Source organism: Mus pahari, chromosome 11, assembly GCF_900095145.1.
Source record: "Mus pahari chromosome 11, PAHARI_EIJ_v1.1, whole genome shotgun sequence".
Taxonomy (NCBI): domain Eukaryota; kingdom Metazoa; phylum Chordata; class Mammalia; order Rodentia; family Muridae; genus Mus; species Mus pahari.
Genome location: NC_034600.1, coordinates 75862506 through 75885735, shown reverse-complemented (window position 1 = coordinate 75885735; position 23230 = coordinate 75862506). Strand labels below are relative to the sequence as shown.

At 45.5% G+C, this 23230-nt stretch overlaps 2 protein-coding genes across 7 annotated transcripts in view; one reads left to right on the top strand and one right to left on the bottom strand.

Moving 5' to 3' along the window:
- Positions 1 to 2907: 2907 nt before the first annotated feature.
- On the bottom strand, positions 2908 to 16929 carry Atpsckmt (ATP synthase c subunit lysine N-methyltransferase). 6 transcript variants are annotated; one of them, XM_029544151.1, is made up of 6 exons: positions 16898 to 16927; positions 15971 to 16013; positions 12937 to 13214; positions 10790 to 10927; positions 9459 to 9509; positions 2908 to 3542 (listed from the first exon to the last, which is right to left on the bottom strand). In XM_029544151.1, the coding sequence occupies exons 3-6, from the start codon at positions 13210 to 13212 to the stop codon at positions 3216 to 3218; spliced, it is 792 nt and encodes a 263-aa protein (XP_029400011.1). In that variant the 5' UTR covers positions 13213 to 13214; positions 15971 to 16013; positions 16898 to 16927; the 3' UTR covers positions 2908 to 3215. The 6 variants fall into 6 exon arrangements, with proteins under 6 accessions (XP_029400011.1, XP_029400013.1, XP_029400012.1 ...); XM_029544153.1 differs by lacking the exon at positions 16898 to 16927 and adding an exon at positions 14084 to 14206 and having other exon boundaries at positions 15971 to 16886; XM_029544152.1 differs by lacking the exon at positions 16898 to 16927 and adding an exon at positions 16550 to 16886.
- Positions 16930 to 17255: 326 nt separating this feature from the next.
- Positions 17256 to 23230, top strand: part of Cct5 (chaperonin containing TCP1 subunit 5) — a 9088-nt gene continuing 3113 nt past the window's right edge. The window contains exons 1-4 of the mRNA XM_029543933.1: positions 17256 to 17448; positions 20979 to 21039; positions 21453 to 21617; positions 23137 to 23222. Of these exons, the coding sequence (XP_029399793.1) occupies positions 17344 to 17448; positions 20979 to 21039; positions 21453 to 21617; positions 23137 to 23222 (417 nt within the window). The 5' untranslated portion in view covers positions 17256 to 17343. The remainder of the gene's footprint in view (positions 17449 to 20978; positions 21040 to 21452; positions 21618 to 23136; positions 23223 to 23230) is intronic.

Below are 23230 nucleotides of genomic sequence, written 5' to 3'. Positions count from 1 at the left end.
TCGACTGAGGACACAGACTCTACACTCGGTCCTGTCCTGACTGACTAAGGACGCACAGGCTCAGACACTCGGTCCTGTCCTGACTGACTGAGGACACAGACTCTACACTCGGTCCTGTCCTGATCGACTGAGGTTTGGAAGGATGCTTGCTCTCCACATAGCTGCTCTCTTTCAAGGTTGGGAGTGGACTGCATCCCTTAAGGGAGGATAAGGAGCCATTAGTGAACTGCACTGACAAGAGGATTCAAACGCTGTGTCTATGGCCAGCACAAGGCTCAGGGAGTAAAGGCCCTTGTCACCAAGCCTGATGATCTGTGTTTGAACCCTAGGATCCATATGGTAGGAGAGAACTGACCTACAAGTTGTCCTCTGACCTCCATGTGTGTGTAACATAACTTCTGACTCACACACACACAAAATAATGTGAAAAAAAAAATTTTTTTGTTTTGTTTTTTTTATTTTTCAAGATAGGGTTTCTCTGTATAGTCCTGGCTGTCCTGGAACTCACTTTGTAGACCAGGCTGGCCTCGAACTCAGAAATCCGCCTGCCTCTGCCTCCCGAGTGCTGGGATTAAAGGTGTGCGCCACCACGCCCGGCTGTGAAAATGTTTTTTAAATGAGCTTTTGCCCATTGTAGTAATCCACTTCCTAAAAGTTTAGAGCCCAGCATTCCTGGGCTTCACAGTTCATGGTTATTCTGGTATAACTGAACTTCATTCATCAGCACCCCAAGACTGCGACCACTTTGTTTGCGTTTGTGGGGATGAGAGGTTTTTGTCAGAGTTATGCACCACCTTCTATTGACCTTAGAGGTCTGTTTGAATGATTCAGGAGGCCCTACGAAGAGTGGGAAACAAAACAAAACCATCACTTTGGTTTGTCTTGTAACTCACACATGCTGCAAAGATTGCTTCTGCAACATCCCCACCAAGTGGCCGTCCAGCTTCTGCTTTCCGTCTACAGGAAGAGACTCTGGTGCAGGGCAAGCCTAACTGCAGGTGACTACGTCAGGAGACTTCATGGAGCACATTTCTTACTGAGTTTGGACTCCTTGTCTACATCTGTCCCAGGATCCTCAACACTCCAAAGCACAGCCTAACCTCAGGGGTGGAGGAGCACACTGAGGAGCTCAGGCTCATTAGCCAGGACCCCTTGGACCAAAACATGTAAGAGTCGGGGTGCCACTGGGCCTCGCACATGCCAGGCAAGGGCTCTCCCAAGAGCTTTTAGCTTCCTTAGCTTTGAATTTTACCAAGTTTTCACTGGTCCCTGACCCCTATCTGTTTAGACATGAACCCTATTTCTGACATCATAGTAGCTCTCCTGAACAAACTCGATCAGTGTCCTTAACGTAACTGATAAAAATTCAAACTAGACAGAGAAGAGAAGCCATATCTCCCGGTACAGTTCCTTGTCGCACTGTTTACTTAACAAGGCAGCACCTTAAAGAATAGTTCACGACCTCGAAGAAGCTGGTCAGTACACTTCTATGGATCTGAAATCACAGGGCTGAACACCCATTGATTCTCACCATAGAAAAGGGGGTAAAGGTAAGTTATAAACGACAACAGTTTGATGCCTTTACAAACCCATCAGAAACATATATAAAAATCTGTGAAATATCTCCAAGGCCCCAAAGACCCTACATCTCCTCACCACATACATATGGCAAGGAGCAGGGCTGACCCCTCTCAGTGTGTCTGGAATGTCACAGCAGCAGCTAGAGCAGGAGGTGAGAGCCACACAGAACTGCCTTCCCAGGAAAGCCTGAGGTCAGGAGAGCTCAGGGGAGCAGCAGCTGACAAATGATTTCATGCCCACACCTTCCATGTGCTCCTCACAGACATACAAAGCTTCTGGTTCTTCAGAGAGCTGTTTCTACACTCTACACAAGTGCCAGGGACCATGATGTCTTCTCACCACGAACCGGCAGAGCCTCAAAAGACATCACGTGTCATGAATGACTGATGAAATGCATGTGTCCCCAGTTGGTCCTTGCTTACAAGGAAAATATCAAATGTTCCTGTTTTCATCAGTTTAGCTAAATATTCAGCCATCTTTTACCTTTAAAGTCCCATTAGGACCTGTGGGATTTAGGTCCCACATGTGGGAGGGGAGCTCCATCTGTTCTCTGACAGAGCAGATGAGCTGAGCTGCCACCATTCAGTCTTCACTTTTCAGACCTATGAAGCCTGTCTACCCACACTCAAAGGGTTTCCCTAACTTGTCTTCTATCTAAATCAGTCTTTTCTTGTAAGTGAGAAATGTTAAATAAATGGCTGTTCTCATAAAATAAGAGAAGTAACTCGCAGAAATAATTTGAGACTTCCCTGCATAGCCTTTCCCACAGTGTCTAAAGCATAGACACTGTTGGCAGAGCATAGACTGTGCGGTTAGGTTTAAAAGCTGATCCCCAGACCCATGTCCAGCATGTCACTGTCCTTCCCCAGACCCATGTCCAGCATGTCACTGTCCTGGTGGCAGACACCAAGGCTCAGAGACAGGAAGTCACTGTCCAAGACCTCCTGCAGGGAACAGGAACTCAAGCTCAGATTCCAAAGCTCACTCCCTATTCACCCTTACTGACTGCTACACAGATCGCAGTCAGAGCTCAGTCACTCACTGTTAAACCTTCTCCCTTCTCCCTGAGCCACGGATGTTCCCGAAAAGCCTCCTCAGCTCTGAGATATTACCACTTAGATTGTAGTACCACAATGATACTAAAATACACAACGCTGCCACTTAGAGCCATGTGCAATTTACCACAACTTCCCCAAAGTTAAAGCATGTGCATGTTACATAGTTCATTTACACACAATTGAAAATGTACATACTCAATGAAGTAGAGTAAGCCACCAGCTTTAGGGTAAAACACTCCTTGTCAGGATTATAAAATCTAAATGTCACTCTCTTTAGAAATTTAATTTAGCTACAAACTACAGAAACTCAGTCCTGAACAAAAGCACAGGAAACCGCAGATGTTTGCCTACGTGCCCGTCCTCTCACCGGAGCCATTAAACCATGCTGCTGACTCACCCACAGACTGTCACTCACTTATATCTGCATGCACCCTGTCCAGCATGTCCCACTGGGAGAAACTTTTACTGGGGAGGTAGAAGTGGAAGGATCAGAAGTTCCAGGTCATCACCCTCAGCAAATGCAAGGCCAACTCAGGCTGTGTGAAACTGCCCTTTAAAAAGCAGCAGGGTTTAAACTTAAATGGTTCTCTGAGTTCTGTTCCTTTTCTCAAGATGGGAAGGTGAGCAGCAGTGACTTGTCACTCGACGCCAAGGAGCTTGCTCTGTGTCTCGGATACGGAGGCCGGCTGCCAGGCTGTCTCCGAGAGGTTCTTCTGGCCGACCCGCTCCTGATCTGGCCATCTTTCCCCGCCCTCTACAAGCACTCATGTCATAGGCCCACACGGTGTCGATGCCCTCTCCAGTGGTGTGATCTGGAGTCCAGTGTGGGAATGGGAACCGACAGGCAATGACTCGAGCTCCGTCCTCAAGTTCAAACTCAAGCTTCTTCTCCAGCTGTGGCATCTGTAGAGAGGGACAGCCATTAGGTTCCCTCAAAACTGACAGAGAAGACTTCAAAATGCCTTTCTGCACTTCAAAGGCCCTGGACATATGACAAAACATCTCACCGCAGGCACAGACACTTATCAAGCAATCCATTAACACGTGAAGACATGTTACTGGCAGTCACAGGGACATTTTCTAGCACCCATCATAAAATAACCTATCTCAGCAGATACATGTCGTAAATTCTTGCTTTTCTGACAAAAATCATGATGTGGCAATTAAAATACTATTTTAAATGACTTACCTACTTAAGCACTCCAACATAGCATGTGTTTAAAACATATTTTCCTACACTTTTTCACATCTTTATAGTGGGATATACCATATAACTGGCATGATCTTAGAATTACTATAGCTGGATTTTTTTTTCCTCAACAAGTAACAGTATACTGTAGCATCGACATTTACAGTCTATGGAATATTGTTTAATCAGATCATGAAAAAGTATACACATCCTACCAATTAGAAATAACTTTACAATGTTTATAACATGCTGATGGCGCATGTCCTCTCTGGTTGAAGTTAGTTCTACAAAGTGCAGCCAGGACCTCACACGTGCTTGGCACCCCTCTCCCACTAAGCTACCTCTACATCCATAACAGTGAATTTCTGAATATAGGTTATATCAATTTTCTATTAATTTTATCACCCAACCTACCAACAAAGTGCTTTTAATATTTGCTGAAAGTATTGACATTTTAATGACATCAACAAATTAGCAACTATTTAAAATTATCTGTATTTGTAAAAAATGTACTAACACCTTCATCTTCTAAAATTGTCTGTTTCACTTTCTACTTTCAACTATTTTGAGAGCGTGTGAAATTGTAGACAGCTGCAGATCCCGAGAAAGGACTTGGGTGCTGTCTACCCTGGGCAAAGTTCTACCGCTGCCTTGCTGCACACCACAGTGCTCTGGCTCCCTGAACTCTGCCTCTTTACACAATAATCCTGTTCCTCCACAGTCCCTGTGAGGATCACCTCAGGAAGCATGCCACTCGACTCTCAGTAACCCCATATCAATCCAGTAGTGTCCTGCACCACCCAAGAAGGAGCCAGCAGTGAGTAAGGCTCTTGCTTAGCCATACCAGTTTGTTGGTCTCCTTTTTATTTGTTTTTGTATGTTTTGTCTTGTGGTACATGCCAGTCCGGGGGGGGGGGGCTCTAACGCTCAGCTACACACCCACTTCAGTCCCTTCTGACCTGGAACAGTTCCTATCTTTCTTTGTCTTCCATGACAATGGCCCAAATGACCTTCACCTCAGCTTCCCAATATTTATTCCTGATGGCTCAGTGCATGGCGTGTGAGTCTCTGGCAATGGCCTTGCTACAAGCCTGTGAACTGACCCAGGAGGCCCTTCTGCCCTGATGGTCCATCAAGGTGAATCTTGTATCTCCATAACCTACTTGCTGCCTTCCCTTTACCCCTAGGGACCCGCTGTGGACCACTGGAAGCACCTTTAAGGTCATCTCTGCCCTGGAAGTAGCAGCTACTGAGGATTCCGACTGAATTCAGTTTTTACCATAAAGACTCAAAGTGATAAGAGGTTAATCCTCCATCTGTCCTCTAGGTGGATAGTTAGTATTCTGTTGCAAGGAAGAGATTTCCATTCTTGTGTCCCTCTGTCTCCCTGCCTGTAACATCTGTCTATGGCAAACAGGAATGCCCATGTCCTAATGGCTCACTCAGTGACTCACAACTCAATGCTGGCCTTGCCTATCCTAATGTACGACCTGCCCAAGTCTGCCCACGGGGCATCCCTGGCATCTAGCTTCTCAGCCTTTGGAAACAACCCCATTCAATACTTTGAGTACTTCCTTACGTCTTGGCTCAAACACTGGCTCCTAGCTTTTGTACCTTCCTTTCTGCAACCCTACATCAGCAATTCTCAAGGATTCCTGGTTCCCTGTAATGAAAAATGATACTGAGAAATGAAGAGCTAAGCAAAAACTACTCCCTCTAAAAGTAACTACAGCAAGACAGAGAGACCAACAGGGCTCTCCTGAAGGTTTTATTCTTGACTAACATCTTATAAAAATGGCTTGGAAAAAACTCCATGATATGAACAGAATAAGCCAAAATTCTAATGCATCATTAGACTTGATAACAAGAGGCTAAATCTCATTAAGGAGAGAAGATTTCTATTCTTCTAGTGGCCGGCAAAGATTTTAAAAAAAGAAATTATTCCTTGAGGGAAAAATTAAATACACAAAAGATGAGACAACATGCATTTTTCAAAATATCATCTTTCTTATGGTAATTTTGTTCATAAAAAGATAATTGTAAACGTATTCACATTACTATTCTTTTCTCTTTTATAGTTTCTTTTATTTCAGAGTGACTGTCATGTGCTAAGTCAAGATAAACCTAAAAATGAAAGAAGCTATTTCAATCACAAGAAATTAACTGACTAAATTACACATAAATATGCATCAAATCTGTCCTGATATCACACACAAAGAGAAGCATCGATGTGTTATGCCTACCTAATAGAATTCAAAATTATTCATACAATTATGGGTTTCAAAGTGACACAAACTCATCATATTCTAATCATTCTTCAGCTAAAGGCATAAGGCAGGCCTATGGCTGACAATGTGACATGTGACCTGATAGCCTCCTTCCTCTTCCACTTGGCTCCAATACTGGGGCCATCTTTACCAGGATCATACCCTGAAGCCTTGGTGGGTTATGCCTCACTTCTGAGACAAAGCTCAACAGGCCTTGGGTGGCTCCTTCCTGTAATGGGATCTGATGACATCTTCTGGTGTGTCTGAAGACAGCTACAGTATCCTCATATAAATAAATAAAACAAAAGACTTTTTTTATACAAAGACCACTATGAACAGCTTCACAGAGAAAGGGGCAGGCGTTCACTAACTAGGCCCAGTGCAGAGTGGGCCTGAGGGCAACAGGAATGGAGAGAAGCACAGCCGAGTCCAGAGACTGACAAGATGAATGCCTGTGCAGAGAACTAGTAGAAAAATGGCTACGACAAGGTCACAAGTGGGCAGGGGCCACTTCATGCCAGTGTGAGTCACTCAGCAGAGCAGGTTTGGACATTTTCCCTAAGATAACAAGAAGTCACAGAGGGTTTTGGTTTTGGGGGTGGGGTATTTGAGAGACAGTCTTGTGTACTCCATGCTGACCTCAAACACACTATGTAGCCAAGGAGTACCTTGAACTTCCTTCTAACCCTGTGTCTCTACCTCCCACATGTTGGGATTACAGGCATGCGCCAGCACATCTGTTTTCTGTAGTGCTAGGGACTAAACCCGGGGCTTCATGCACACTAGGCACACACTCCACCACCCAAACTACATCTCCAGCCTCACAGAGGGTTTTAAACAAAGGCCCAACCAACTTGTTCTGCATTTTGAAAAGAACCTCTTGGGTCATAAGCGTATGCTTCGTAGTGTTCAGCAGGTCCAAATGGCACTTACCATCCAATATAAACGCAGTGTGCCACTAGGAATAACCCAGCTGGCATCAAAGGCAGGGCTGCAGGTTTACCATGCCAGTTGTTCCTCTACCTTCCCCAGGACTCTCCTGACTCTCCAGGTGCCCATCACTGAGTGCATCGGCTATCCCATGGCATGCTGGGTTACAGGAGTACTGACCAGTGCTCAAGAGAATGGGATGCGGTTAACAGCATCCTTACACACAGTAAGCACTTTCCGGGTTAACAGCACCCTTACACACAGTAAGCTCTTTCCCAGTTAGCAGCATCCTTACACACAGTAAGCACTTTCCCGGTTAACAGCATCCTTACACAATGTAAGCACTTTCCAGGTTAACAGCACCCTTATACACAGTAAGCTTTTTCCCAGTTAACAGCACCCTTATACACAGTAAGCACTTTCCCGGGGCCTCACAGCTAGGAGAGGGCAAAGCTGGTCTCCAACTTCCCAGCCAGCATTCTCTCCTGCCCCTCACTACTTCTACTTGAATAAAGTTTGATGTGGGTTGAAAGTGGGGGATCCACACATGAAACTCGGGCTTCCAGCTCAACAAAAGCCTAATGAGCTTTCTGTGCCCCTCACCAACCCACCACGTGGAGAACACAGGCTGGCCGAATCTCTTTCTAAGGAACAGGAATGCTCTGTGAATTCCCACTGCTCCTCCCTTCCTGAGAGGGAAACACTGCTGAAATTACTTGGTTGAGAGTCGTCTGTATGCAGGAGAAGAAGCAATAATTGCAAATGTATTTTTTGAACTAACAAGACTACCGCTGCTCCTGAGGAAACAGCCCGACATAATGTGCAAACCAGCCCGACTCAGGCAGCAGAGCGGCCTCCACCCAGCATCACAAAGGCCACTGCTGCCCCCAGCTGGGACAAGGCAGCAAGGCTTCGGAGCCTACATCCAATATGCTAAGCATTACATCTTAGAAGGAAAAGGCTGAGCATTATAAGTAGCAATCACAGCCAGGCGTGGTGGCGCACACCTTTAATCCCAGCACTTGGGAGGCAGAGGCAGGCAAATTTCTAAGTTCGAGGTCAGCCTGGTCTACAGAGTGAGTACCAGGACAGCCAAGGCTACACAGAGAAACCAAAATAAACCAAAAAAAAAAAAAAAGAAAAAAAAGAAAAGAAAAGTAGTAATCACCATCACAAATCCCTATCCAGTCTATGATTCCCCATTATGTTTATCTGTGGGCTGTGGGAGTTGAGACAGGCCTCACTCTGCAACCCAGGCTGGCCTCAAACTCACAATAACCCTCTTCCCTGGTGCTGGGACTGCAGGTGTGAGCCCAGGCCTGACCCAAGCAAGTTTTTAAAGGACCAGGGACCAAGACCTCACGCCTGTCTTCACTTTTACAACAGTTATCCTCAGGTACAGTAACAGTCACATAAATACAGCCACTTTTGTAATAGTGCCATTTCTGGCTTGTACAAAGCCAAGACTGCACCATTACACTGAAAGTTCCAAGGTGGGGAGACATCTCTCAAGCAGTTAAACACTATTTATAAAGGCCGGAGCATAGCTGGGCCTGGTGGCACACACCCACCGTCTCCACACGTGGGAGGCAGGACAACTGCTGCAAGTGGAAGCCAGCCAGGCTACACAGAGACAGTCTAGCTCAAAAAGCAACAACAAAAGTCTAAGGCAAAGATACCAAACTAAAACAACAAAAACTAAATTTCCTTTTTTAATTAAAAACCATATCAGTTATATAGCGCCATTTCAGCAAACATCTAATTCTGCCAAGATTATTATGGCTACAATTACAACTCTGAGAAGTAAAAAAGGGTTGCTATCTCTGGTGTCTAAGCCAGAAGTGACATGAAGCACCCTACCCTGAACATCTCTGCAAGGGCGAGCGAGGCCCATTTTCAGTACAATAGTGTGGTATTTTCACTTTGAACATACCTAATCAAAGTTGAATACTCAGTTCTTTAGCAAATCTGCAAATTGGAGGAAATTGAAACCATTCAATGCTCATCCACCCTGAAAATTATCTTCCAGCAAAATTGGAGGAATGATCAATTCAAAGGAGCATCCCATTAACTCCCCAAGGGATTGCTGTGGGGTGCGAGTGAGAGCTGTGAGAATCACCGACCGATGACACTCACTGCTAGAACCTCATGAGGCAGTTTTCAAACTGGTAAGGTTTTGGGAGATCATTGAGATGTTTTTTCTCTGAAACTAAGTTTTAAAATGTGGCTGAATCCTTAAAGATTAAACTTTGAAGGTCTGTAAGTATTTCATTAAACCAATGAACTGAAATCCAGTGTTCCCTCAAAGTCACTGGGAAGCCACCACTGCCTGTGTTTGAAAAGAGGTGATGTGTTGCATGCAGCTGGTCATGCCAGCAACAAGCAGGTTGTGCCAGCAACAAGCAGGTCACAGAGAAAGGGGTACAGACTCACCATCTGGGGCACACCAAAAATGACGACATTGGAGTACTGTGCGAAGGTGACCTGAACGAGATGGAAACAAAGGTTAATTCTAAGCCATGCATTGTGTCTCACAGGAGCCCATGCTGCAAGAGGGCAGGTTTTCAGTCCCCGAGAGAACAGCCACCAGAGGCACAGCAAGAAGAACACTGTGCCACACGTACTTTGACACACACCAGTCAATGCATCAGCTTTCCAGATGCATCCTGGGATACATCTCATCCTCACGGGGACTCCTTCAGGACAGGACTCTGCCCTGCTCCTGGTCAAACACCCTAAGCCACCAGCGTCACACTGCGGCATCATCCTCTTCCCTAACAGTTCATCCAAAGTACAATGAAATGGTTTCTATGGCAGTTGAAAAATGGGTTAAAAGGGCTTTGCCAGCCAAAACTCTTATTGCCCAATAAAAGTCCTATTTACTCTATGGAGACATTCAGTTATATAGAGCCTGAAAACAATACAAAGTCCAAGTGTGCTGTCATAGCTGCCGAGGATGGTGGTACAAGTGGCAAATTCTTATTTAAGAAAAAGCACTTTGTGAAGCTTTCCTAACACAATATACAGTCTGTGGTGTTATTCAAGAGTACAGATATAAGATACTGAAGCGTAACTCTCCACAACTGAGGGGTTCTGGTGGAGGTGAGGGTCAGAAAAGACTCAGATTTTTTAAAGAGGCCGACCACTGGTGGTGTAACCATGCTCCAGTGAATATACAGGCAACACAAATTGGACTGATGGGGTTTTTTTCTTTCCTTTTTTTGGGGGGGTGTGGGAGGTAAGTTACAAAAGGGGAGGGCAGACCTGGAAGGACTGAGAGGTGAGTGTGATGGGGGTACATGATGTGAAATTCCCAAATAATAAAAATATTGTGGAAAAAAGAAGATACAAATATATTTAGAAAATCCTCGCACTTATGAGGACAAGAAGCTACCACAGACTCTTCACTCTATCTTCCATCTTTGTCTCTTAACATGCAACACACACAGAAAAGCCAAATATTTATCAAGAATAACCTATGATTTCCAAGTGAAATGAACTATTTCATTATTTCATAAGAAAAATGAAAATGCTTTAATTCGGTCATAAATTCTTAGCATTCACATGACTTTATCAAAAGCTGAAGTTTCTGCACTAAAGGACAGCCTACTGTAAATCCATCAGTTTAAAATACAGATACATTTTATTATGACAAAATATTCATTTGGACTGTTTTCTCTTGACCCGCTTTGTCAGTCACCCTAATTCTAACTGAATGAGGTCTACTAGCTTTTGTAGCTCCATCCTCCAGAGCTGTTACATACCTTCCATAGATCTGAAATATAAAACTTGGCAGAGCCATGCACGCCTGCCCTCCAGGCACGGTATCTGGAGTACCAAACCAGCCACGGATTCAGTTCGTACCCCACAGCTGGGAAGCCTTCCTTTGCAGCTGCAATCACCTGACAGAGGCGAGGGTTAGCAAAAGAGAGAAGTCATCTTGTATGAGAGTTCCCTATTTATGGCTTGTACCCCTAAACCATCCTATTAAAAGGTTCTTCTTGAGGTCTATTGGGAAACAGGAAGGTATCAGGGAGAGCAGAAATATGGTAGATTTAATGATTTCATGAGAATGGCTCCCATAGGCCATAGTTAAATACTTGGTCCTCAGTTGGTGAAACTGTTTGAAAAGGATTCATAAGAATGGCCTTATTTGAGGAGGTGTATCACTGGGGCAGGCTGTGAGGTTTCCAAAGCCCATGCCATTCCCAGTTAGCTCCCTCCCTGCCTTTTGCAAGTCACTGAGATGGGAGCTCTTGGCTATTGTTCCCGTCACTGCCTGCTGCCTACTACCCACCACAGATGGCCCTCTGTAACTGTATCCCCTCCCCAAACTCTTCTGTAAGTTGCCTTGGTCATGGTGTCTTATCACAGTGATAGAGCCGTAACTAAGACAGGAGCTAAGAGAAGTGGGTGGAGTTACAGGAGTAAAGTGCGTGATGTACACGGACAAAGTCTCACAATGAAACTCATTATTCCGTGTTAAGTAATACAGGCTTTAAAATGGCTACTGCCCCCTTTGATGAAGACAACATGCAAAAATGTTATATCTGAAGTTCCATCATTCATGGACAACAGCCAACCCAAAGTTTTCTCCATTTTCTCAGAGATTTCACCGTGAGTATCAGGAGAGGGACACTCAGGGTTGTGTTGGACAAATGCATCCCTGATTCTGGCTCAGCTAACCCTAGGTGGCAACAAACTGTGGCTAAAAATCTGCACATCTCTGTACCAGTGGCTGGCAGAGCAGGGGGGGAAATGAAAGTGAACAACAGACAATAAGCAATAAAAATAATACCCCACAACTGTAGCCTCATGAGCTCCCAGCAGCTGTGGCTACCTGCACAAGACAAAGCCAGTCAGCCACCTGGCCTGGAAGGCGAAGGTGGTCACAAGCCCCGTCCCGAGCCCAGTGAAAGCAGCCCAATGTCAGACAACTGAACCATAGGAATCATTTATTATCACAGAGCTAAAAATGACTAAGGCAGTAAATATTATAGTGCATAATATTTTGCCACAGTATAAGAAATGTTTTTAAAGCTACATGGAGAGCCTTTTCAGTGTCTGTGTCAGGATTTCAGGTCTCCACCACCAAGCTGGTCGGTGTCCACAGGACTAGTGAAGGTGTTGCAGTCTGGCTGGTGTGTACACTCATGCTGCCAGAGCACAAGTTCCGCCACTGTCTCCACTCCTGCTCATCAGGACGTGGCCGCCTGCCTCACTGAGAACAACTCACCTGCCAGGCATGACCTTTTCTTTACTCAGAGATTCAGACTGGGATCACAGCATGTTGAAGCCACTAAAATTCTGAGTTTCCTTTTAGACAGGGCCTCATGTGACCCAAATTCTGTATATAGAAGAGGCTAGCCTTGAAGTCATAATCCTCCTGCCTCCACCTCCCAAGTACTGGGACCACAGCTACATGCAGTTATCCCCATTTTGAATTCCTATCTTTAGTCAAGCAGGGCTTCGCTTTTCTTCCTTAACTCTCTACCAACTCCCAGGAATCATTCCTCACCCACGTACCAATACAGAGAAACAAAGCAAGCATCTAAGCTGCAAAAGAATAAAGATATTAAACTCCACGATTCAGCATGTTTCTTGTGATCATGCCACCTTTACTGGACCAAAAATCCTAATAGACTATTTTATAATTAGTAATTAACTGCTCCTTTCTATCTGGCATGTTTACAGAATTCTTTTCCTCCGGGGAGAAGGGGGGAATCAATCACAGAAAAATGGACTCTGAACACATGCTGGTAGTAGGACAGTTTAGCCAAACACAAAATAAGACACACACTTTTCAAACTGTCACAGTTGGCAAATCTTTCCAGAAGCCTCATGAAAAAAACTAAAGCATAAAGTTTAACAATTCTGCTTCCAAACCTTAACATGTCTTAGGATAACTCACAATCCGTCCATCACCACTGCCGATGTCCACCAGGGGCCCTCTTCTGTGTTGCAGCATCTTGACAACATTTTCAACCTGCTTTGAAGTTGCAGGCACAAATGGCAAACAAACTTTCCGGAGGGCCGGGGTGATGAATGGCGTGGCCACAGCATACACTGTCAGCAGTGCACCACCAACAACCCCGGTAACCAGGAACCCCCAGCGGCTCCTCTTCGAACTGTCCTTTTCCAGCCTCATAGGGAGAACAGGGCCCGCCTGCCTTTCTTCCTCAGGCATTCCTAGATTTGAGCCATCATTGGGAGAAAGCAGAAACACTTGGAACACACACTAGAAAGCCAAGGCTGCACCTTCCCAGCAACCCTTCTCACACTGACTCATGGTGTGTGTGTGTGTGTGTGTGTGTGTGTGTGTGTGTGTGGACAGAGACAGAGACAAAGAGAATGAGTGTGTGTGTGTGTGTGTGTTTGTGAGAGAGAGAGAGAGAGAGAGAGAGAGATCCCACAGAGGCCAGAAAAGGGTACCAGATTCTCTGGAGCTGGAGTCTCAGGTGGCTGCGGCTGCCTGACTTGGGTGATGGGAACCAACCTTGAGTCCTCTGTAAGAACAGTAAGTATTCTTAACCCCTAAGCAACCTCTCCATCCCCACTAATCCTTTCTAAAGGACAAGTTCACTGAATGCTGTATAAACTTCTACAGTGACTTCTAAATCCCACTGGCAAAATTAAAGTGATTGATTTGGGAAAGTTCTTCAATACTAAAGAAAGATTATTAAGATCTTTCCAATGTACTGACTTAAGTGTGTCTAGGACTCTAGTAATTAATGTGTTATCTCAGTAGCCATTATTGCAAGTTTTAATCATAAAATTTCCCATTTTAATACTCTGAACAAAGAAAGCGTCAGCTTGAAAACCCAGTGTTTTTAGGCTTTACTAGGTCAGAATTAATACAAATACAATTTGTCCATTTAATGTGTACAATTCAACGGGTTTTAGTATAGGTGTGTGTTAAGCCTCATCAGTCAATTACAGAAGATTTTTATTGCCCAAGAACCCCTCTATCCTTCAGCTGTCTTCTCCCCATCCACCCTCTGCCACCCACCCTAAGTAAACACTATGTTTAGTCTCTATTTCCTCAACTTTAGACTTACAAAGTGTCTTCAAAGGAGACTTATATCAACTAGCTTGCAAAGGCCAGGGAGATGGCTCAGTGGGTAGAGTGCTTGATGTTCAGATTTCCAGCACCCATGCAAAAGACAGGCGCAACCACAGCACTGGAAGGTGACGACAGATCCCAGAGGCTGGCTGTCGAGCCAGCCTCACAAAAACAGGCAAAGTCGGTGAGTGACCGTCCCAAAAAAATTAAGTGGAATACAACAGAAATATCTACATCTAACTGTGGCCTACATGGGAAACATCAAACTGTTCCTACACATATGGAACTCCTGCACACACAAAGGACCATGCAAATATATACATAAATATGCACATACATGCACACACATACAGTATGTGGTCTCTCACCAACTTACTACATTTAAAATGATATCCTTGCCGGGAGTGGTGGCGCATGCTTTTAATCCCAGCGGATTTCTGAGTTCGAGGCCAGCCTGGTCTACAAAGTGAGTTCCAGGACAGCCAGGGCTATATAGAGAAACCCTGTCTTGAAAAACCAAAAAATAAATAAATAAATACATAAATAAATAAAATAAAATGATATCCTCTGGATTCATCCATGTTGCTCCTAATCAGAACCTTACAGCTGAATATAAGTATTATTATTTAAATAAGAATTCTTTCTGGGGGGCTGGCAAGATGGCTCAGCGGGTAAGAGCACTGACTGCTCTTCCAAAAGTCCTGAGTTCAAATCCCAGCAACCACATGGTGGCTCACAACCACCATGTAATCAGATCTGACACCAGTGTACTTTATGTACAATAATAAATAAATCCTTTTAAAAAAAAAAAAAAAGAATTCTTTCTGTCATAGACAGATCACACTGTATCAATTTGGGCGACGACTGAAACACAAATCAGATGGTCCAAGGTCTGCCTCTTCTGTAGGCACATGCACAAAGCCAGAAGGTAGACAATGATGACGCCCTGGTCTCCAGGGTCTCCCAGCTGGCCTTTGAGTTGTAGGAACCAACTGAGGCAAAGACGTGTCAGCCTATGTATGAGCATCTGAAGGAATACAGCAGAAAGGAAGGAAACTAGGAATCTGAACTGAGGGCAAATGCATACAGTGAGAAGAGGAGGAACTCGGCCCGCGCATGCAAGGAGAAGAGGAGGAACTCGGCCTGCGCATGCAAGGAGAAGAGCGGGAGCGGGGCAGACGCCTGACAGGAAGGCAGTCTGGGACCCATGTGGGAGTCTGCTTGCTCCTTCACCACGTGGAACCCAGAGACCAAGCACAAGCTTGGCAACAAGCACCTCTACTTGCCCTGCTATCCTTGAAGTCTTTCTTGAACCCAGCTTGATGTCCACCAACAGAGGAATAGATGGTGTGGTATATATACACACAGAGCTTTATTCAGTTGTAAACTAATAATGGCTCAGAACCATCATGTTTTCTCTCAGATGCAGAATCTTGTTTGCCTGCGAGTGTGTTATGTTGAGTGGGAAGAGTGGGAGGAGAGAGGATAGTGGGGACAGTTACTTATATGTCAATGGCAAGGTACAATGACATATATATATATATATATATATATATATATATATAGAGAGAGAGAGAGAGAGAGACATATATAGACATATATAGACTATATATATATATATATATATACATATATATATGAAAATGTCACAATGAAACCTTGTTTATGTTAACTTTAAAAACCTTGTCCTGGCCGAGTGTGTTGGCACACACCTTTAATCCCAGCACTTGGGAGGCAGAGGCAGGTGGACTTCTGAGTTTGAGGCCAGCCTGGTCTACAAAGTGAGTGGACAGCCAGAGCTATACAGAGAAACTCTATCTGGGGTGGGGTGGGGGTGGGGGGGCTTGTCCTGACATAATGTTAATCTGTGTCCTTTCCTTACCTCTCCGCTATCGTTACATCTCCGCTATTGATACTAGGAGTTACTGCAGACAAAAAATAAGATGCAGAGGACACTGTTAGAAGTTTTTCTATTCTTCTCAAATTAATAAGCAAAACGGATTGCATAATCTACCATCTGAATTTTTTAAAGCCCAAAAGAGCATCACCGAGTCTAAGAGACAAAGAGCTAGACGTTAGGCAAGATTAACAAATCACCACCTGTAAGACAGTAGCTAGTTTTCAGGTCTGTGCTGTTACATGCACTCTGATATTGAGTACTTAATAAAAACGGACACTACAGCAGGGACAGTTTCTGTTCTGTGGGGTACGGGTGGAGAGACTGGAAATTCGTAACAAATAAATCCGAGCTTATAAAATGAATCTTGATTTCTGGCAGACGTGCCGTGCAGTTACCCTTACGGGGGTCTTTGTAACAGCAAAGCGCTGGGGACAAGAACTCTGGGGACAAGAACTCTCAGCACCAGCCTGTGCTACTTTGTCTCCACCTAGCAGTACACCCGCCGGGACGGGAAAGGATCTGTGTAACCTGGGGAGTTAAGGACAAATACTGCGTGCTGACCACCAGGCACGTCCAGCAACCTTGTGAAGTAGCCATTATCATTATTATTGTTGTTGCTGCTGTTATTATTATTATTATTATTATTATTATTAATTATTATCTTTGCAGAAAAGAAAACAAAGCCACAGGCTCAATAACTTCCAAGCAGCAGCGAGCCCACGACAGGGCGGATTCCAGCAGCCCTAGTCGTGTGCACGGAGGTGCGGACAGCAGCCCTCAGCCCGCACTGTGGTAGCCAGGACCGGCGCGGGGCGGAGAGAGCACGGCAGCCACGCGCTCCCGATCCCCCCACCAGCGCCCGCGCCACAGACAACGAGAGAGCCCACCGCCATGCCGGCCAAACCTCACCTACTGGCTCCATCGCGCGGAACTTCCGGGGAGACCGGAAGTGGCATCTACCAACGTCTTAGAGCCGGGGTGGCAATCAAAGGAAATAAAAATGTCTTAAGGAAAATCAGCTCCCCGCTGCAACTCTGGATTCAAAAACTTTGAAAGCTCAGAGCCTTGAATCAGTGACTGAATTAGGTCTAGTATTAGCATTTGTGTGCTAGACGTCGCCTTCTAGGTTTGGAACACCCCCCTCGGTTCATGGAAGTCGGACGTTCCCAACAGCGGCCGAGTCCAGAAGCTACTCTGCGGCGTAAAAAAAGTCACTGTTGAAAAGTAAGTCGCGCGGCCTGCACTGCGCACGCGCGGGATCCTGCGCCCTCTCGCGAGAAGGAGGTGCGGCGTGTGTGTCTCTCTCTTCCCGAGTGGTCCCGGCCGGTAACTAGAGGAGCGCTCGTTCGCCCACCATGGCGTCCGTGGGGACCCTCGCCTTCGATGAGTATGGGCGCCCCTTTCTCATTATCAAGGACCAAGATCGCAAGTCCCGTCTCATGGGGCTTGAGGCCCTCAAGGTAACGGCCCGGAACGCGAGGCCGCGGGATGAAGGGAGTGGGCCGGAGCGCTTGTGCGCCTGCGTGAGAGCCGCTCGGCCATGTGCTGGTCCGAAAGATCGAGAATCCCCGGTGCCGGGGAGCCCCTCTGGGCTCTAGGGTCACACATCCCCGCTCTGGGTGTCCAGGGTGGGGTAGGGAGAGCGGTCCGCCGCTTCCGAGCCGGGTGAGGTCGCATCCCCCAGCTCGGCGGACCGGTGGGCGGGCGAGCAGGCCTGCGCCGGTGCCTCCGAAAGTCGCTTGTCCCTTAGTTGCTGGGCTGGCCCGGAAAGGGAGAAAACTAGTGAGAAACGTGCACGGGACAGACCGAATGGCTGCTTGTAGGAAAGGAACCGTAAGGTCCCTTAGGCCGGAAAACGCGTGGTGACTTTTGGAACGGAAGGGGACAGTTTCAATGGAGCACAGTTGGCCGCAAATGAGAACAGTTCCCATAGGGGAAACAAAGAAGTTATCCCGAGGGAAGGCAGGTCTCACAGAAGGAGAGGGATTAGAAAGGCCACGCAAGAGCCCGTGCTAGCTCCCCAGGGGAGAAAGGAGTGACAGTCACTGGTGTTGCCACAAAAAGCTCAGAGGAAGGAGGGAGCCCATTTTAGTTGTATCGTGCCAGTCTGCCTCCAGGTTTGAGGTGCCCTGGTTGACCTGGTGTTAGGGAAATCTCTCGGGGAGTTCTCTGTCACCCCAAAGACCTGGCAGGTGTTCTGGAGTGGCTGCAGAAGTGGACGTAGCAACTGAGGCCTGGAAGATGCTTGGTTCTCTTTGCCTTCAGCTTGTACACGGTGTGTGTTGACTTCTGTACTGGCTAGTTTTGTGTCAACTTGACACGGGCTGGAGTTATCACAGAGAAAGGAGCTTCAGTTGGGGAAATGCCTCCACAAGATCCAGCTGTAAGGCATTTTCTCAATTAGTGATCAAGAGGGCAAGGCCCCTTGTGGGTGGTGCCATCTCTGAGCTGGTAGTCTTGGTTCTATAAGAGAGCAGGCTGAGCAAGCCAGGGGAAGCAAGCCAGTAAAGAACATCCCTCCATGGCCCCTGCATCAGCTCCTGCTTCCTGACCTGCTTGAGTTCCAGTCCTGACATCCTTCAGTGATGAACAGCAATGTGGAAAGTGTAAGGTGAATAAACCCTTTCCTCCCCAAACTGCTTCTTGGTCATGATGTTTTGTGCAGGAATAGAAACCCTGACTAAGACAGCTTACACACACACACACACACACTTTTTTTTTTCCTATTTCTGGAGACGTGCAGATAACGTAAAATTACAACAGACAGAAAATTGACCAGTGTAACTCATGTTAGCAGTCCTGTTGTGCCAGCCGTTTGTGTTAACCAGTTGGACTATTTATTGCATGTGGTCCTCACTCGTGATGGTTCCTGCTTACAGAATTAGGTACTTTAGGGACAGAGTCATAGAGAAATTGCCAAAGATTTCACAGCGACGGTAGAGAAAGGTCATGACTTAATGCCACCTCCAACCAAGTCAAAGCTAGGTCCAAAGCAGTGAGCTTCTCCTTGGCATTTGAACCAGAGCTTCTGGGGTTGGAGGACTGTTCTGTGTGTAGTGTTGGGCTGTTTCTTTGGCCTCTGCTAGTACATACCAGTTTAGCCAACCAAAAATAAGTCTGGGTGTCCAGTATCTTTGGGCACCCCAAGAGACATTTCCCTGTGATCTCTTGAGAAACTATGTTACCAATACATACTTTCAGGTTGCATTTTAAGAGCACCAGAGTTTGCAAAGACCAAATGTACCTGCTTTGTCACCTGTCTTGATGACAAGAGAAGTTAATGAACGTGTACTTGCACAGCTCTGAAAATGCCCAGTATTTCTGTGCTTACAGAAGTTTATCCGTCTGCATCTTGGGGTTCAGAAGATGAGTTGGAGAAACCATCAGAGACCATGGTGACGCAGGGAAAGCCTGGAGTGCTCTGTAGAAAAGGCTGTTGACTTGCTATTAAGGCTAGGGTGGCTTTAAACCTTTAGAATCATTAGAGTCACTAGAAAATGAGGAAATTAGCCTAGCGACCAAGAAGTAGAAAGCATGTGGTTTTGGATTTCTGCAGGATGGTTTTGACCTGAGTTAAGATGGTGATGGTGATGGCAGAAGAGCATGAAGGAAATGAGCCAGGCATGTGTAGAAGCAGGGAGGGTCCTGTCAGGCCTGGACCGACCTTTACTGTCTTAGTAGTAAGTCTGTGGGAAAGTTCACAAAAATGTCATGAGAGCTAATGAACCTGAGCAGTGTGCCTGGGAGCTGGAGGACACTGAGCCTGGGAGCTGGGAGCTGGAGGGCAGTGTGCCTGGGAGCTGGGAGTTACATTCCCAAAGTGGGGCTGAGGTTGCAGGCCTACTGGGAGTGTAAGTAGCATAAGTATTGTTAGGTATCACGTGCTCTGGATACCCCTTTGAATATTGAGGTTCTTCTGTTCTGTTTAAGGGCATGTAGTTGGCCCCAATCTCATAGAGCTTCTGGGAGTGAGGGAGCCAAAATGACAAAAAAGCTAAAGACAGTGGTGAAAGTGTTGTGACCATATGGGAAGGTCACACTTTCCTCCTATGATTTTACATGGCAGGGTCTAGATGGAAATAAAAACAGGTAAACATACCAAACCTTTACTGAGAATAAATCATAAAGAACATTACTTCCAAACAACATTTGTCATTTATAAACCTTTGCTATCTACTAAACATGAAGTCATGTTTGCAAAATAATGAGATATGTGTGTTCTTTTTGGTTTGGAGGGGGTTTCTTAGATTTTGTGTGTGTGTGCGCATGTGCGCACCCACCCCTTCATGTATATGTGTGCATTTTGGTGCCAGTGGAGGCCAAAAGAGGGCATTAGATCCTCTGGAACTGGAGTATAGGCCAATTTTGAAAGCTTCGTTGTGGGTGCTGGAAACCAGAACGGCAAATGTTCTTAACCATTGACCCGTCTCCTGTGCATACTAGGCAATCACTCTATCGGTGAGCTGCAGTTCCAGCCCTTACTCTGGTAGCTTCACTGCTAGTTTTGGTCTGTTATTGTTACTAAGATTTCTGACAAGAACACTTAAAAAGAGAGCAGTCTCTAGGTTCCATGCCTGATAGGGTCACTGTCACTAGATTCTTAACCATCTTCAAACCTTTCCTTTGAAAATAGTGTTTGCTAAGAACTTCAGCAAGGGTGACTTCTGTGTGGGTTAATGTGGTGCAATATTTCTCTACAGTAAACCTTGGTAAACTGAAGATGTTAAGTGTTTATAGTTGGATTTTGTGTTCTCAGAGTTCAGAATGGTGACAGCATTATCTCCTTCCCATAAGAGACATAATTCACTTGACACTGAAGCTTGTAGTTGTGAATGATACTGCTCTAGTCAGCCCTCCCTGTTGATGTAGACATTTCTAGATTTTAGTAGTTACATCTCAAATCTTTTTTTTCCCCCTGCAAGTACAAACTATGTGCATTTGACTGTTGGAATGACATGTAACTGGGTCTTTGCTTTTCTGTTCCATTTAGTCTCACATCATGGCTGCCAAAGCTGTAGCAAACACAATGCGGACGTCACTGGGACCAAACGGTGAGAGAACCATTGATAGTTTTAATAAAGGTTTGAAGTCATGGTGCCTCTTCAGAAATGCAGTGGATGGTACAGCCAAGATGTTGAGTGTCAGGCTCTTCTGTTACCGTGTGCTCACAATTCTGATGAGAGGCTTTTCCTCACGTCATTAGTATGTTCCAGAGTGAGCCTGTGCATCTGGAGTTAATACTGTGTTTAATGTGTGGTGGTTGATCACATTTCTCTGGTTGAGACGCTTAGACTGTTTCCCATGTGGAGTTGGGTTAGCTGGTGGATATTTATTTCATGTGTATTGGATTATTTGTTGTTAGTGAGTTTTGTGGTAGGAACTAGTGAGATGGTCTGACCCCTATAGTTCCTAGTACTGATACACTTTATTTTGCTCAACTTCCTTCTGAATTCTTGTCTTTTAGGGCTGGACAAGATGATGGTTGATAAGGATGGCGATGTGACTGTAACAAACGATGGTGCCACCATTCTAAGCATGATGGATGTCGATCATCAGATTGCCAAGCTGATGGTTGAACTGTCCAAATCCCAGGATGATGAAATTGGAGATGGGACCACGGGAGTGGTTGGTAAGAAACGAAACAGCCTTTCTAACTTATTTGTTGTTTAAAAGTGTCACAGGAGCTCTAATGTTTCTGCATTGCATCATGAGGACAGTGGGGGACTGACTGAAGTTGGGGAACATATTATATTATAGCACAAGTGGGCCAGACTTCAAAAAGTAAGTGATGAGGGGAAAAACAGGAGCCTGGGAGGGTTGCCAGGGAAATGGGACAGCCACTTGTCTTGTGTGCTTTTGATCTGTTTGGTTTTTAAGCTGCAAACGTTGAGTTAACTGTACAGGGGGCATATTTTAGGTTGTAGAATCACACTGTGAGAATGCCCTGATTCTCATACCAAAATAAAGAAGTAGGGGGTGTGCCTTAATTTCTCCACTAATTCTCCACACCCGTGTGTGCTTGTGCATATATACAAAAATAAGCATGATTTTTAATTGCTTTACAAATCAAAGGAAATGAAGATATATTAACATATGCAGGGTTACATTTGCTGCAGCTAGTTTAAAATCACTTATTCAACACTTGGCATTGCCATAATTTCCCAAGCACTGCTGTAGGGTATACTTGGAGCACAGCAGTTTTAAATTAGCAGAACTAAATTCAGTTTTGTCACTTAAGAGGGAAAGGGTGAGGGTTGGTGGTGGGAACACACACTCATTAGCCTTCCAAAAGCCAGGCTTCCTTCACTGAGCAAAGTCCCTGGCCACAGAAACCCAGTTTGCTCTTTTCCATTTAAAATGTTGTTCTTGCATTATGGCCTATGTAGTGACAGTTTTGGAATTTTGGTTACGTTGGAGAAAGTGGTTTCATTTTAATCACTGAGTGTGAGGATGTATGGGGCTGCTTTGTACTGTCTGCAGCAGCTGACTATGATTTGCCTCCAGCTTTAGCAGAGCCGTGGTTTTGCAAGCTTCACATAGTTTCTGCACTTGTGTGATGTTTGAAATGCTGGTAACTTTTCAGGGGATATATAAATACTAGAGCCCTGATTTGGGGAGAGGTGGGGGGGGTAGTGAATGGTCATTTAGGGAGGTTATTTGCAATTTGTTAGTCTTAATCAAAGAAGAAACAAAAGGAAAGAAATGTGTTTCAGGAACCTCTGTTTCTCTCCTTTCTAGCAATGAGGGATGGGAGTGGTAAGAATCTACAAACTAGCAAAGACCAGCTTCAGGCCTGCATCTTCCTGATTTTACATTCATTGTGGGGAGGGTCAGACAGAGATCAGAATACAACTCTTGGGAGGCAGTTTTCCTACTGTGAATTCCAGGGCAGTTGGTGTTGACAGTGAGTGCCTTAAACCACTGTACCTCCCTCCACATCTTAAGTTCTTATTTAAGTCATCTTTAAGGGGCAGCCTGTTGGACCTTGACTATGGTCAAAACTGAGAAGGTGGGGGTCTCCTCCCTTCAATAATAGCCCTGGATTACATCCAGCCCAATTTTAGAATGCTGTGATTTCAGGGTAGCATGTGAGGCTGTACTAGAATGTATGTCTTAGATGATGGTCTGCTCTGCTCTGCCACTTGCAGTCCTGGCTGGGGCCTTGTTGGAAGAAGCTGAGCAGCTGCTGGACCGAGGCATCCACCCAATCAGAATTGCGGATGGCTACGAGCAGGCTGCCCG